We start from the raw sequence: 16,736 nt of genomic DNA, 5'->3' as shown, positions 1-16,736 counted from the left end.
AATTTACTATTTTTCCTTGTTTAATGCGCTTCTTTTATTAATAATTATAATAATAAAATTATATGCTCCATTCGACTCAAAAAACAGTCTTTTTTTTTTTTTTTTAGTTTGTCTCAAAATATAATCGACTTTCTTTTTTTATATCATAGTTAATTTTTAAATTGTCTACTGTACCTTTATCTTATTTTTAATAACTCATTAATTCTTATTCTTTATTCTAATATAATAATTGCTTGTGTATTATTTAAGATGAGCATAATAGAAATGTTATATACATAAAATTATCCTTTAATCATATTTTTTAATTTCTATAAAAATAGAAAGTGGACTATCTTTTTGAGACGGATGAAGTATTATTATTAATTAAATTTTGATATGAACAAAATTAAAATAGCAAAGAAAGCTCTCTTTAATCAAATGTTTGACTATAGTTTGATTAATTTTAATGATAATTTGATATAAATAATTTAATTTTAATGAAATATTAATATAAGGGTATACTAGAAAAAACAAAGTAAAAAATAATTTTTCAATATATATGCAACTTAAACGAAAACAAAAATTATAGGATGCAGAACACGGAGGGGGTATAATTTAAAATTAGTAAATATTCCACAATCCAACTAATAAATGAGATTTGTATTTCTGACCTTACATGCAGAAAAAAAAAAATTAAATTTAAAATATTCCATTTTTATTGATTTAATATATTAGTGGAGCATGTATATATACATCGTGTACGTGTATACAGTATTTTCCATCACCAATATCCGCTATCCTTGTCAATTTCCTGATACGTGAAGCGGCAGTTATTGTCTGTTAACGCATCCATACTTACTTTTTTACCTACTCAGTAGTCAGTGCCATCAAGCCATTGTTTAGTAACGTGTAAAAAATGGCATGCGGCAACCGATTTTAATCCATCACTTGCTTTTCATACTGTTTATTTCTGCTGCTAAATTACTTTTTTTCTTCAAAACCTGTAATGGGTATCCAGGCTGTTTAAGGAGGATTCTATTACTCCCCTCCCTACCAAATCCTATCTTCAACAAGGTATTCCGTTTTTTATTTATATATCGGTTTTCCATATTTGTTCTGGCAAAGAAATTGGAACTTTTATTTGATAATGTTATGTGATTGAAAGTGCCTTGCTATAACAAGAAAGGTTAAGTTTTCCTACATTTTTCTATGGATAAAAAAGGATATGGTTGATATGCTTAAAAAGGAAGAAATATAAACTCTCTGCTTCTGATTGGAGTCCTGGTCATTCATGTTTTTCTGGGCTTATCAAATTTTTATTTTTGGTTCCAGAGAATGGACGAATACGGTCTTGAGTACACTTTGGATGAGGCACTTGTTGCAGTTGGGTTTGGGAAATTTCAAGGTCTTGTGCTTCTTTATGCTGGCCTTGGTTTGTTTGCAGAAGCTATGGAAATTATGATTCTCTCTTTTGTGGGACTGGCTATTGAGACTGAGTGGGGACTCTCCTCATCCCAAAAGAGCCTATTGACAAGTGTTGTTTTTGCTGGTATGCTAATTGGAGCATATTCTTGGGGCCTTATATCAGATAACATGGGAAGGAAGTTAGTTGTTTTTCCTCCTTTATATTTCTTCTAATATGGATCTATAATTTCTTTGATTCTTCAAACTAGGACTAAAATGTGTTTAAGAACCTTGTATTTATTATTAGTATTCCTTTTCTTTTTCTTCTTTTAGTTATTCTTTAAGTTGCCAAGCAATGGACTGCTGGGCTTGCTTTTGGATATTTAAACTTGGAAATATGTTCTACTAAGCTTCAAGGATGCTAATTTTGTATTGCTTTTACTTGATGGGAGATTTTGAGCCGTCAGCAATTAGAAAAGAGCGAGCTAACTGTCTAACATCTGAAGTTTTTGTAAGATTGTGTCATTATCTTTCACAAGTGGCATACAAGTTTATGTAATAGTGCATCCATTATCCACCTATTTTTGTTGCTTAAAAATTTTGGTGTCAGCATTTTGTAAAATTTTCCTAATGTGGGCAGGAATATTTCCAATATGAAATGGGTAGGTCACTGACATCATACCTGAAAATTAGTACCTAAATATCGTTTTAGGTTTTGGTACATGGAATTTAAGTAGTTGAACTGAAAGAAGTTAATTTTTGTTATGCAACCTGCGGAGTTCTTGAATATCTTGTAACTAAAGTATATTAATATGCAGATGAACATGCACACAGCACCATGAAGACATTCAACACATATAAAGCCCTTTGATCATGATGTAGAAACCAGCTATAGAAATCACCAATTGATTTTTAAACACTTGAATGCAAACTTATTATAAGGCCATGTCAAATTTTCAGCCATTTAGCTTTCAGTCAGAGCAAGTAAATGAATTTATGTGAAATCTGGTCAATTGTTTATTCCAGGAAGGGACTTCTAGGCTCAACTATACTAACTAGTGGAGCAGGACTGTTAAGTACTTTCTCTCCAAATTATATATCATTGTTGATTCTTCGTTCTTTGGTTGGTATCGGCCTGGGTGGCGGACCTGTATTCACCACTTGGTTTCTAGAGTTTGTTCCTGCTTCAAACAGAGGCATGTGGATGGTTGTCTTCTCAGCTTTCTGGACATTTGGAACGATTTTTGAGGCTTCAGTTGCATGGGTATGTTCTTTTTCCTGAACTATTCAATTATTCTCCAAATTACTCTTGTTTGTTAATTTGATTTCATTAAAATCTATTCCTATCCGATATTATTTGAAAAGGGGAAATGAAAAATGAAGATGGCATTGTTTTCTGTGTTCTTTGTGAAAAGTTGTTTGGTTTTCATTGAGCTTTATAGTTCCAGTTGTATTCAAAAGTGTGTTCTTTCTTCTTTTTTTTCTTTAATGTTCTTTGAAAAAGAAATTCGTTTTCAGGCTGCATTTGACATGTAGGAACACGGCACAAGTACTTGTGAAGTTAACGTCTCTATATTATGTAATCTTGTTACATAAAGGTAACACACCCACCGATTATGCTCAAGCTGGAAGGCTTAGATTAACTCAAAAGTTAGTTAAGAGAGCTTCTCTTTAGCAATATGCCTATGGACTATGGAGCTTTAAGTTTACATAATCCGATTGAAAAAGGTTCTGCAATGAAAAGAGCAGTTGACTCTTGAGAAATTCTGAAACATAACATGGCATGGAATCTCTATCATGGAAAATTCATTCTCACTTTTAGGTTGTTCGGAAAAAAAAAAAAAAAAAAAAAAGAATTCTGTCTTAACTTAATGTACCTATACTATCTTGACTTGTTTAACTTAAATTTTTGACCTTTTATCAATTGAAATGCCTTTCAAAATCAATGAAACATCTACTGTAATTATTTCTTTTAGACCTGACCAAACTGTCCAGTTGGAACAGGTTAACCAGAAACTGGCTGCTAACCTGGATCGGGTCTATTCCAAACTGTTTTTGAGTCAAACCTGGTAGTTGAACTAGTCTTTTATGGAGGAAACTGGTAATAGATTAGACTTGAGGTTCAACCAATTTTCATGAGTTGTAAATCAATGCCACCAATCTACTAGGTTATCATTTTATATTTAAAAAAAATTAATTCTTTAAAGGCTTAAATTTCCATAAAATTCCAATTGTTTACTGTATGTAAATTTTATTACTGGGATTTCATTGTCTGGTGGGCTAGCAATGGTCCATTATCAATCCAGTGGTCATGAGGTTGTTGGGTCTAGGTCTTGATCGAGTTTGTGGTTCCATATCCAATTCCCACCTTTCAACCATATTAATTACATTATTAATAATGGTGTGTTTGTCTGATAATGTCAATTGGCCATCTTTTCTTCTTAGAGAAATATGTAAGCTAACTTGCAGAAAGTTTTTAGTAAACAAATTCATTGCATAAAGTTTATTTAGGCTTAACGTAATCTGGAACTTCCAGTCTTCTTAGCTGCTGTAGACTTGAAATTGGCATCCTAGTACTTGAAGATTTGGGACTTCAAATGCTTCATGTTGTTATTATTGCAGATAGTGATGCCGAGATTGGGTTGGAGGTGGTTACTTGGAATCTCCTCTCTGCCATCAATTGCTCTACTTCTCTTTTATTCTCTTGCGCCAGAGTCTCCAAGGTATCTATGCACAAAAGGTAGAACAAGTGATGCACATAAAATCCTGGAGAAAATAGCTTTGCTCAACCAAACAAAATTACCACATGGGATGCTTGTTTCTGATAGTACAACCAGATTGGATGAACAATCTTCCTCATCAGGCTATAGCCCTTTACTTTCCTCAGCTAGTGAAAACATCTTGAACACTAAATCAGGCTTCTCGTCTTTTCTTACACTATTCTCATCGAAATTAATTCGAACGACACTTCTCTTATGGGTGTTATGCTTTGGGAATTCATTTTCATATTATGGTATTGTATTGCTGACCTCGGAACTAAGTGGTAGCCAAAGCAAATGTCGCTCAGCTATCTTGTATTTTGAAAATCTCCAGGAGAATAGCATCTACATTAATTTATTTGTCACTAGTTTGGCAGGTACTGCATATCTAATCTTCTCTTTCTTCTACTTAATTTTGTGATTTGTTCAGAGTGAACTATTTCATTATTCATCTCTTAAGTTTTTGATAGTTATCATATGAAGTAGTTATTAAGAAATATTACTTGAAAATCATCTTGCAGAGCTTCCTGGGCTTATTTTATCGGCAGTAGTTCTGGATAGAGTTGGTCGCAAGCTTTCCCTGATATTCATGTTTGTTTTGGCTTTTGTTTTCCTTCTGCCGCTTGTTGCCTATCAACCTGCAATATGGACAACAGTCTTGTTATTTGGAGCTCGCATGTTTGTCGTTGCAACCTTTACAGTCGCATGCATATATTGCCCAGAGGTAAGTTCTTGGAACATTCTGTTCCTTCTTTCACATCATTTTCTTGTCAAACTTTATTCTTGTCACCAAAGGTGATGGTTGATTCATTTTCTATTCTTGAATTTGGAAAAAGTATACTATTGAGATACTGCCAAGAAAGTTATCAAATATCTTTTTTTGCTTCATTTCCTATCTCAAGTGCTGGAGGTTGACACTTTTTTCAATATTGCCATTCCTCCAGCTATACCCCACATCGGTGAGGGCAACTGGCTATGGAGTTGCAAGCGCTATGGGGAGGATTGGCGGGATGGTATGCCCTCTTGTGGCAGTAGGACTAGTGAATAGCTGCCAGATTGAGGAAGCCATAGTTCTGTTTGAGGTTATAATAGCTACTTCAGCAATTAGTGTTTTGTTCTTCCCATTTGAAACCAAAGGTCGTGAATTAAGTGACAGTGTTGCTGCTTTTGGTCCCAAACAAATTCTTCATCATCCTTTATAAGGAAATGTACATGATATGATAAATGCAGTTAAAAAGAAGAACCACAAATATTCTTTTGAATGCAGCAATTAGTGTTTTGTACACGCCGTGTTCTAACCAGGCTCAATCCAACCCAACTTGCGGGTTTAAAAGTATAATCGATTGAGTTGGCAGGTCATTTTTATGATTTATGAGTTGGGTTTTGTCAGATCACAGGTCCACAAAGTAAACCCGCTGATCCGACCCAATTCGATCTGTAAACAATATTAAATATATATATATATATATGTGTGTGTGTAATTATGAATTATTTGAATTAACTTAATTTGCTTTATAATTGTGAATATGAATACTAGATTATTTATAAATTTAGTAGATTTACCTTTTAAATTATTGCTTTTTTTTAATAGAAACTTATTTTGAAATGTTATTATTGGAACATATTTTAATTTAAAATTTATTGAATCATGTTATTAAGTATTAGTATTAATTTTATTGGTTGTCTTTATTTTTTCATTGTTGTTGCTCATTGTTATTATTATTTTCAACACTCTTTTTTAGAATGTTGTTATTGGCACTATATTTGTGAAAATTGTTTTATAATTGTGTTTCTAAGTATATTTAATATTGTTAACTATATTTCTGTTAAACAATTGTATTTTATTTAAAATTTATATCTGTTATTTATCATTTATTTGACTCGCGAATTACGTTAAATTCATATCCAATACAAACTGTTCATAATTCCTGGATTTATGTATTTCATGAGTTGACTTGAAAAAATTATTGAGTTCAATAATATGGATTGGGTACAGCTTCACAATTTCTTATAACTATAATTGAAGTCAATGGCTTAAAGTAATATCTGATTAATGTAATTGGTAATTTATTCGATAAGTGGAGGATAAAAATTGTGCCTAAGCTCTATGTATAGTTGGTCCTATGCACAATTTTTAAAAAATATTAATTTTTCCGTGTATCGTAAAAATACTCTTATCTAGATATGTACATTAAGATATAATTTTAAGCTTAATGCATAAATTTATCCTTAAAATTCAATCACGACTCTGAATATTTACATTTTATTTTATCCAACAGCATGGCTGAAAATTTAGAGTCATAAGTGTCACAAGGCATGTAAACTTGAGAGACAAATATACGAGCTAAACGTATGAATTTGGCGTATGATAAGTGCACGTTGAACTTGATAATAGGTAATCCGCTCCCTCCACCCTTGCACCAAAAAAACACACTATTTGATTGGTTCCGTATATATATCGGACCGTACACGGAGAATGTCTAAATCTAGAAGCATGGAGCCGCTGGGCTTTCCTCTTCTAAGTTCTATCTCTCAACTTGAGGAGATTGCCTCAAATGCATGTCAAAATTACATGCATGCCACCATAGCGTCGCTCTTATCTGCCCAAACAAAACCCATGAAGGGTAAACAGGTAATTTAAAACAAAATGGGTTATCCGCTTTACCTCAAAACCGTTATTATCCATCTTGTCTCCACAGCTCGTTCTTTGAGCTTCACATTCCAAAGAATATTAATACTACCTTCATCTTTTTCTCGGTTTTTTGAGGGCAGCGTATATCTGGGTCTTTTGAGAAACTTCATCAATTGGATTTTATCGTAGGGGATTTTGGCTTTTTCTGTACAGAAAGTTTCAAATTTTGGTATAGTTATATAATGCCTTTGTTGGTTGAAAGTAAGCAGCTTGATTGTTTGTCTATTGTAAGTTGGAATGTTTTATTGCTATTATTGTTTTGAGAAGCCAAAAAATGGTGGCTTCTATACATGTTATTCTTAATGAGCACTTCAATTGTCTTATGCCACAGCTTAGTGTATATTGATAAAAACCCATATAGGAAACCTTTATCTTCTACAAATGCATCCAAATTTTTGCTTCAATTGAGTAGTAAGAAGCGGAGAAGTTGTTATTTAGTTCCAAATGCAAAGAAAAATGGCAACAGTCATTCAAAGAAAAGAAGTTGGTGGCAAAGGTTCTTTTTTGATGATGATGGCAATTGGCTTGGTTTAAAAGATGATGATATGCATGAGATTGAGGATGAGGTATCAGAGAGTTCTAGTGATGAAGAGTTGTCTGAAGAGGAGAAGTTTGAGGCATGGAAGAGAAGAGCTGAGGCCATTGTGGAGTTGAGGGAAGCACAAGAAGATATGTTGAATGAGGAGAGTAAAAGATGGGAGGATTGGATTGTGGATGATACTAATGATCATAACGTCAATGGTTCATGGTGGAGTCAAGATTTGGATGGTAATGGTGCAGCCAATGAAGTGCGATCAGATCTTGTTCCAGAGAAAGGGTTTGTTCAGTCAGTTAGGGATTTGGTTCTTGGTAGGGAAGAAGAGGATATATTATATGAAGACCGAGTTTTCCGTTATGCCTCTTTAAATTCGGTATGCCTTAGTTGCACCTTCAATTTACCATGCTGTATGATTATGATCCTATATGCAATCTTCTTCAACGTATCTTGATGTCATATTATGTATTCACATGGGCCTATAATGCGTTTGGGGTTTTTCATTTCTTTTTGATTGGATGCATTGTCACATGATCTAGAATGCTTTGCTGTTGATAATATCTCTTCATGTCAAAGGTTTGTCGCTAATTATTAAGTTCATAACCTATGAAGCATTCAAGCAACCTTAGTAGAAACGAGGATTAGCATTGTGTGATTCCATTACAACAGCTTTAGCCATGATATTTACTTTGTATGATATGCGCTTAATTGCTAAAGCTGAATTTGCATCTCTCTTCCAGAATACAAGAATGCAATATTTTAAATGATGGCAAGAGAAGACTATGAGTCCTAATTCAATAATGCAATAGTACACGATGATAAGATCTCTAGCTGGCAACGCGTTTTATAGTTCGAATGGTCATTGGAATATTATTAAATGTATTAAGAGCATGTTTGATAGACCATAATGAAGTGAAGTTTGCAATGCTACTTCTAAGCCAATATGGTGAGGAGCACAATGTCAGTCACAGTTTCTTAGCAGTTCAAGATGTGTTGCTAAGGATTAAGCTCATCATTTATAAAGCACTCTAGCAACCCTCGAAGCAACAAAAACTTGCATGAATTTCAATTTCATTATGTCCAGTTACGTATTACCTAACATTCACTTTCTTTCCCTCTAAAATGATTTCATTCAACTCATTTTGTTCTGGATTGAGTTTCTGCAGCAAGAATAATCAGGTTAATGTCGTTTACTTGAACCTACATGTCATATGCAATATTGTCAGATGACCAAACTTTATGGTATTAAATTGTTTATTATGGACAAAAAAAAAAAAAAGAAGTAAAATAATAGACCTTGCATAACACCTTGATTGTTGTACGTTTGACTTTGCATAAACTTTATTATCAAGTCTTGTCATACCCATATCTTCTATCCATAGTGCACTGCAAGGATCCTTGATATATTCACTAAGTGAAATGACTACGGAAACAACTCCAGGTTACTTTTGGATGATGGGCCCCACATGCCTAGTTGCATAAAATGTTGTAACTATATATTTCTTTTCTGGTTTAATTTTCTTTTTCTTTTTATATTCTGTCAATAATCCTGTTTTCTTGTTTGCATTGTGAATAATTTCCTTGCTTGTGAAGATCTTTTTATCAACATATGACTTGACACCCTAGACATATTCATCCTTGTTGCAGGCTAAATTTCTTGCAGTATTGATATTTGTCCCTTGGGTACTGGACTTTGCTGTGCATGACTATGTACTTATGCCTTTTCTTGACAGGTAATGATTAGTACATACTATTTTTGCCTTTTAAGTGAAATGTTATCATTTTAGTTCTAATTGCAATCATCTAAATACTTTTTTTTCCTTCCACCTAAACTTTTTTATTGCTGTCTCATATCTTTAAAATAATACATGTGGTCAAAACTACTTTTACACTAAGGGGGAAGGCACTTCCTTTTCTACCAAAACAATCTGTGAATAAGAACATATGTAGAAGCACCCAAATTAACCTTACAAAATTGGAATGCAAGTGATCATTTCTTATAGAATGCAAGTGACCTTTTCTTAATCATACTATAACGATCTTCTTAAGATAACTCACTAATGGTTATTCTCCTGCAATCATGGTAAGGGTTTCCAGTCCGCCACCTCATTTAACATCACTTTCTTGTATTACTAAGTAAAATATTTAACCAAAATATTGCAGGAAACGTTATTTATTGAACAGATTAGAAATTCATGTTCTGTGATCTGTGCTTACAGGCTCTTGGATTTGTTGCGTTTTGTTTCTTTCCATGTGTTTTGCAGATAGTCCTTGTCCTTCCATTTTAGTGAGTTTGTCAAAGTCAAAGAGAGGATGTCATCTTCCTTAAATACTGTTTAATTTTCCTTTTGACTATGAGAATATCTTGTAGTTCTCCTAAGCACTCCAAATGTCGAAAAGGAATGAAAATGTTCACTAGAAAATATTACGAATGAACCAAATGGAGCCTAAATAGAAAGAATCACAAAACTTTTCAAATAAAATAAATTCTTAACAAAAGAATCTTGAACAATTTTCTACTCTTCCTGTTTAGAAATTCTAAAATAGGAAGTTCTATCAGAATTACTTAAATATACTTTAAGTTGAAGAAAATGAACTGAGATAGAAAAGGAAAGTCATTGAATCAAAGGATTCACTACTATGTCACACTGGTTGACAAGAATTGCATGCATTAACCTCCTAACAAGATACTGAGAAATATTTTCAAATTAAATTTTTTATGCTTTCTTTGCAGCTTTGCGTAAACTATTCCTTTTTTTTTTTTTTGAATATTATTAATTGCTCCTTTTTTCCCCATTTTTTCAATTCTGTCACATTCATGGCCAATCTTTCTCTGAGGTTTTTTATCAAAACCATTTTACCACTCTTAGCCCATTTCGTTATGGGTTTCTTTCCTCTTATTTCTCCTACTACTTGAATTGTGCGGGTACATTCACCATTTGATGATAGACTAACTAAACCATCTGAGATAAAATTCTTTGGGTATTTGCTAAGTATTAATTATTGCTCAAAATTGGCATTCTTGATTGATGATTATTGGTATCAGTCAAGAGTAGTTTCCTCTTCAATTTCATTTCTCCTCGTCAGATGCATCCATTATCCTTAATGATTCAAGTGAAAAATAAGAATTTGTGAAGTTGCTCATTTAGTTCTTTTGGTAGTATGGTTCTAGGTTAATCTGCCAATTTCAACATTGGGCACCAAGCATCTTTATACAATGGGCATGAGACCTTGCATTATCAACATTGGTGGTATTATTGAATGTTTTGCACTTATTATTGTTTTTTTTAAGCTAAAGCAAGTATATCCACTTCTTACTTAAGGATTAATCATCTGTTTTAATGATATATCAGTACACTTTTTGGCTTTGAATTTCTGACCAAGCCCAGTAACTCTATGTCATAAATAGGTATGTGAAGACTGTGCCACTTGCGGCACAGATGCTTGACGTAAGAAAAAGTCAAAAGCTTGAAATGGTTAAGGAACTAAATACTGAGAAAGCAAGATTGCGGTTTGAAGTAGAGATCGGTAAATCTCCACCTCTTTCAGATGAGGAAGTGTGGTGGGAATTACGGCATAGAGCGTAAGAACAATGCTGTTTTTGCTCCTTTTTGCAACTAATGTTATTATGCTACCTTGTTACTTCATTAAATTATTTGCAAATTAGGTAAGGTTTCTGTTAAAGTAATGACAACACATGGCAGAAACCATTACTGAGAAAGTAAAATGTAACGTATCTCACTGTTGAGCAAGCAGTAGTGAACCTTCCAAAATTTGCTCTCTTGAAAAGAGTTATACCTGAAATTGTATTTTTGTCCTTATACCTCTATCTATATGATTGATCCTCTATAGTTAAGGCATTACTATTTTCCATCACCTTCCATTTTAGCTGGACCCTGAAAATAATTGCTTAAAGATCAACCATTTTGTATTGTATAGTTTGATCGTGTGAGTTTTTCATGCTACAAATATTTCTTCAGTCAAGTGCTCTTTAAGTCTTCTAGAAATAAAAAATAGCTTTAAGTGTGGGGGGGAGTTCTTAATAACTTTCTATGCTTTCCTTTTCCCTTTCTTATTTATTTATTTTTTTTTTATCTGTTTTTGTAAATTTTGTAAGTTACTTGTTTTCTTCATATTAGTTACTAAACAAAATATATGGCAGAAATGCTTGGTGTTATAAATGCCCCTAGCAGTAGGCCTGGGTCCTAGTATCAAGCGTATAGTGTAGGATAATATGATCGAGGAGTCAAGTTAGAAATTTTATAAAAATGTTTATACTTTGACTTTCATTAACTATGTTCCATTGCTTGAGAATTGTAATGTTTGGTGTACGGATTTATACAGCTGAGGAATGTTAGGATACATATGCAGACTGTAAGTGCATTCTTTTTAATGGATTGATTATATGTATTCACTGCATGTAACGTTGGATTAATGATCTTAAATTATGAAGAATCATAAGTTCATTGTTAAAGTTGGCTAAAGATTGTGCACACAAATTAACTTTTGTACTCTATTTCAGTTTCTTATGTTAATTCCTTTAATATTTTTAGAATCAAAATTTCAGCACAATCATAACTGTGGCATTTCATGTAAGAAGATAGTCGCGGTAACTTACCAAAAATCTAAAAAAAGTAATAGTTTCTTCCCGTCGCATCTGTCTTCAGGACCGATCTTTTGTGCTTCTTACCTTTTGTGCCTTTTTTTTTTTTTTTTTTTTTTTTTTGTTGAAGCCACTTGCTCCTATTGTTTGATTCAGCTCACTAAATGTTAACCTCTAATTAACAAGGGATAAAATCTTATTTGCTCCTGGTTTTTGTTCAACAGGTTAGAGCTACGGGATGAGTGGAGATTAGAGAACCGTAGAGCATTTGCCAATATATGGTCAGACATGGTCTTTGGGATCTCGTTGTTCATCCTTTTATGCTTCAATCAGAGTAAAGTGAGCTACAAGCCATTTTCTTTGCATAATGCTTTTATATATGGTCTACATGCTACATATCATTTGTGGGAAGCACATCATTGTCATTATTATTGTCATTGATGTTGTCATCATAATCATGTATCAATTTAAACTTGTACTAGTTGAAGCAAGAACAGTAACTAGGATAACCATTCTTACTACTTGGGTTAGTCTGAACTCGATCTTACAGGTTTCCACTATATAAGGAAGAAGTAAGGTATTAGTGTAGTGGGCTAGAGGGGCTTCTTCATATGGTAAAGTCAGTATGATAAGTTTCTTAACTGGCTCTCCTGAGAATGTTCTCAGTAATAAAAGCTGGAGGGAGGAAGAGAATGTCCATTTAGAATTGGGATTGAAATTTTTTTTTTTTTCTAAAAAGAAGAATTATTTTTATATGTTTTTGCCAAAAAAAGGCTATTCTGGAGTTTTTATGGACAAAAATGTCAAAATGTTTATTGTCTTCTAATCAACAAATTTAAGATGATTGTGTTCTGAGTAGTAGCTACAATAGCAATGCCAAGTGGGCCCTAAATGAGCAAGAGAATGAAAAGTTACAAAGACAGTGTTGACAAAATAAAGGTGTGTGAACTCGATGACTCAGGGTTTGTCCTGCCAACTATCCCAAGATCAAATTTGTGCTACTACACGCTTTTAAGGATAAAAAAAAAAAAAAAAAAAGAGACAGAGATAAATACCTTCTTCTGTTCTCAGAAAGAACCAAAATCCAATTGATAAAGCAAATGGGTGTTACAGATTGTATTATTGATGTTAACTGGGGTTTTTACCACACTAAATTGTTCCTAATAGGATGTTTACCACCGTACAATTTCAGATTCTATTATTCATGTAGAGTGGGGTGTTTACCGCCCAAAATTCCTCCTGGTAATAGTTTCAAACCATTTGATCTTTTAAAAAGGATAATTATAAGCTGACTTGGTTGGTGGTTCTCATCATGGGCGACATCAATCGACAAATAGTGTCCAGGTGCAGTTTCTGTACCTCTGGTCTGGCTTTGGTGGTTACCCAGTTAAAGGGGCAACTCACATTTAAGGGCATAGGAAGCTTTGCTGTATTCATCAGAAGGACCAATATGGACATCTATGTAACTTTCAACTTCACCTCTACTCACCTCTCAATTCAGGTAGAAATTTAGTTACTGTAATCTGATCAGGAATCTATTCGAGTAGTTGACAGCACAAATGACGTAATACTATTGGTCCTTAGATTTACGCTGCATTCACCATTATCTAACTTTTATTTTTCTTTTATATTTATTTATACTGTTCTGTCATTTATCTTCATTGCTACACAAAATTTCAGTCTTTTCATCTCAAAAAATGGAAACATTTTACAATTCTTTTTAATGAGCATCATGCACTTTGTTTAGAGTTATAAAATTGTTCCAGCTGCTGTTAAATGTCAAGGACTTAATAGAAAGATAATTTATATTGCTGGTCAATTTGTTTTGATTCTCATAATGACATGCATCTATATTGTCTGTTTGGCAGACTTTTCAGTAACTTGACCCTGCATTCAGATGTTGTAGTTTATTAACTATCATCTTTCGCCTTGCCTCAATTTTGCAGGTAGCTTTGCTGAAATTTACTGGATATAAGATAATAAATAATATTTCCGACACTGGCAAGGCATTTCTAATTATACTTATTACAGACATTTTTTTAGGGTAATGCTTTCTGCTTTGTGACGCTCATGAGATTATGCTTCCCCTTTGCATATCTGCTTTACCCTACTTGTTTAATAGAAATTCACTGTAACTGATGTTGTATTAAAGATGTCGAAAATTAGCTAGCCTGATATTAACTCTAGTCTTAATATGAAGTCTATAATTTTACTTGTTTCACTCTGCAAGTTGAATTTCTTTCCTATTCTCCACTTAAAAATTTTCCCCTTCATTGCATAATATTGTTTGGTACTGTTGTAACAGATGGAAGCATGAAAATTTGTGTATAATCAATAACTTTTCCTGATAAGTATTCACTATTTATATACATAAATGTATGTCTCTTTGCGTGTGCTGCTTGCAGGACTTCTTACTCAAAAACAAATCTAAGCAATCTTTTGCTATGAACTCAAATTCCTCTTTCATGTTTATAATGCCTTTTTTTCTTTTTATGGGCAAATACTGCACCTGCAGGTATCATTCTGAATCTGGTTGGCAAACCTTAGTGGAGATAATTGTTGAGCACTATGGGGTTGAAGCGGATCAGTCTGCAATAACTATTTTTATTTGCCTGGTTCCAGTTATTATCGATGCATGTGTGAAGCTTTGGGTATGCTCTACAGTATTTTTTAAAACTCAAATGCATTTTTGATCCTTTTTTTTTTCATAATTTTTTTCTTTTTCTTTTGCTTTTGTTTTTCTAGACATGAAGTTGATGTGGTTAGGCATTTTTCTTCGTTGACCCTCTGTTATACTGTTTATTCCATTTTCTTTACATCCTAATGCCTAATCCAGGGGAAGAATATTTCATTGATCTTATTCTAACTAAAACGTCAACTTGCAACCATGTAGCTGCCTGGAATAGTAGGACACTGTTAACATGGGCTAGAATAGTGAAACCTTCATGCAAATACAGTTATATTATAATCGATTGCTTGCCCAAATTCCACATTAAGTGCAATAAGTTAAGTACAGGCATGTGGAATTATGAAAAGATTTTGATATGGTAATAATTATGAAATTTAGTATATGTGTCTCGCAAATCTAGATTATCATTTTCAGTTTTCTTTACTAAGTTTTAATAGTTCTTCTCCTTTGTAAGCATTGTGTAGATAGAACATAGTCAAGGGCAATTATAGAAAATATATATAATATGTGTGTGCGCGCGCTTGATTTTAAGAACATAAGAATTAACAGTACATACTTTCTAAGTTCTGCAGTTAGGTACTTTTATAGAATGTATCACTTGATAGAATCCTGGCACAATTTTGGAATCCTTGATGATTAAATCTTGTTCTGAAATGATCTTTTGATTCCTCTCCGTTGCTACACACAAAGGGCAAATTTGCTCTAACTTATTGGAATCCTTTGTATTTTGGATCACTATCATTTGAGGTAACATGTTGTAAATAGGTTGATGCCCACATTAAGGTGGCCAAGGTGCATGAGTATAATTTGGACCTTCAGGTCTTGTTTTGATGATTGATGCTTTTGTGTTCTCAACTGTGTGTTCATGCAAATTGCGCCTTTCTAAGATAATAGCACGAAGTATCATCAGAATTGTACTTTGTAATCAACATTTAATTAGTGCTTTATATGGGTCTATTCGGCAAAATTAGATGTTTTGGTAGCTACTAACTATTTTAGCTGTTTGAGTAACTTTTTATAAAACGCTAAAAGTTAAATGTTATATAAATTAACTTTTTATAAAACACTATTTTAACTTTTAAAAGTTAATTCAAACGTTATATTACCGAACATCATTTTGAGCTATTTAAAAAGTTGTTGCCCTAAAAAACCTTACTACCTCTTAAATAAGCTCACATAATATTGTTTTTGTATTTTGTATTGCAGATGTTTAAATTCCTCCCAAGATTATCTCCGAAGGTGGCAAACATATTCCGTGAGATGAAGCGGCACTAGTGGGATTCTTTTGTTAATTGGTTTTGCTGTCACAGAAAATACCAGCAAGATAGGTGTTACTGCATTTTTTCCCTACTCAATTTTTTCCTTTCTCTCTCTTCTTCATCTGTATAGAGGCGTATATCTGGTGTTGTATGCATTAAAGAAAATGAAATATGGTTTTATAAACGTCAAGGACAAAATGGAGGTCTTAGGCTAGGCCATTGATTGATTTGGTCAGGAGTTTATATTTATATGGTTATTCAAATAACTTTCTTTCACCTGAAATTATCAGGATTTGGTAGCAATAAAATCTAGATTTTTTTTTTTTAACTTTGTTAATCTTTTCTTTGTTGATGATTACATGTAGAATTAAGTACCGAGCTAAGCCGAGCCGAGCCGATCGATGATTTTATCTATTCGTTCTATTATTATGCCAATTGTCTGAAAAATTACCTTGATGAATAGTTTTCTATGATGTTTTGTATGGTCAGAGATCTTGACCATAATAATCAAATTGATGTTTCTAGTCTCAAGTTGTAATTTCCATTTCTTTTTTTCATGCATTCAGACTCCAAATTCGGGTGAGCATTTTGGTTCGGTTTAGGGTGAAAAATTAAATCGATTCAGTTTGATCAATTTGCTTTGCTATTTTTGACGGTTCGAGCTTTTTTGGTTTGAGCTTTTTTATTTCGCTCTCTTTTTCTAAACCGATCGAATTTTGGGTTGAACTAATTAAACCGATCGAATCGAACCAATTTGATTCATTTCAATTGTAATAAATGGTAATCTATCCTAAATTTAGAGCTCATTTAGGAAAA

At 33.0% G+C, this 16,736-nt stretch overlaps 2 protein-coding genes across 2 annotated transcripts; both read left to right on the top strand.

Moving 5' to 3' along the window:
- Window positions 1-893: 893 nt before the first annotated feature.
- LOC105640181 (organic cation/carnitine transporter 7) lies at window positions 894-5,691 on the top strand. The gene is made up of 6 exons (XM_012224428.4): window positions 894-1,053; window positions 1,312-1,583; window positions 2,410-2,647; window positions 4,006-4,519; window positions 4,664-4,866; window positions 5,087-5,691. Exons 1-6 carry the CDS (start codon window positions 901-903, stop codon window positions 5,342-5,344), a joined length of 1,638 nt encoding a protein of 545 aa, XP_012079818.2. The 5' UTR covers window positions 894-900; the 3' UTR covers window positions 5,345-5,691.
- Window positions 5,692-6,663: 972 nt separating this feature from the next.
- Window positions 6,664-16,248, top strand: LOC105640171 (CemA-like proton extrusion protein-like protein). Its single transcript, XM_012224418.4, has 7 exons — window positions 6,664-7,745; window positions 9,017-9,102; window positions 10,779-10,952; window positions 12,197-12,311; window positions 13,919-14,016; window positions 14,488-14,623; window positions 15,868-16,248. The coding sequence occupies exons 1-7, from the start codon at window positions 7,125-7,127 to the stop codon at window positions 15,934-15,936; spliced, it is 1,299 nt and encodes a 432-aa protein (XP_012079808.1). The 5' UTR covers window positions 6,664-7,124; the 3' UTR covers window positions 15,937-16,248.
- Window positions 16,249-16,736: the final 488 nt, after the last annotated feature.

This window comes from Jatropha curcas, chromosome 9 (genome assembly GCF_041381405.1).
Source record: "Jatropha curcas cultivar XTBG-Jc1 chromosome 9, XTBG_Jcur_1.0, whole genome shotgun sequence".
NCBI lineage: Eukaryota > Viridiplantae > Streptophyta > Magnoliopsida > Malpighiales > Euphorbiaceae > Jatropha > Jatropha curcas.
The sequence above is the reverse complement of the archived record's forward strand: the minus strand, read 5'-3'. Positions and strand labels throughout refer to the sequence as shown.

Bases quoted from the DNA above. Each gene is read 5' to 3' on its own strand.
- LOC105640181 (XM_012224428.4), top strand. From the start codon at position 901: ATGCGGCAACCGATTTTAATCCATCACTTGCTTTTCATACTGTTTATT. The intron at 2,648-4,005 runs GTATGTTCTTTT...TTATTATTGCAG, and splicing joins TTGAGGCTTCAGTTGCATGG to ATAGTGATGCCGAGATTGGG. The intron at 4,867-5,086 runs GTAAGTTCTTGG...CCATTCCTCCAG, and splicing joins CATGCATATATTGCCCAGAG to CTATACCCCACATCGGTGAG.
- LOC105640171 (XM_012224418.4), top strand. From the start codon at position 7,125: ATGTTATTCTTAATGAGCACTTCAATTGTCTTATGCCACAGCTTAGTG. The intron at 10,953-12,196 runs GTAAGAACAATG...TTTGTTCAACAG, and splicing joins TGGGAATTACGGCATAGAGC to GTTAGAGCTACGGGATGAGT. The intron at 14,624-15,867 runs GTATGCTCTACA...TTTGTATTGCAG, and splicing joins ATGCATGTGTGAAGCTTTGG to ATGTTTAAATTCCTCCCAAG.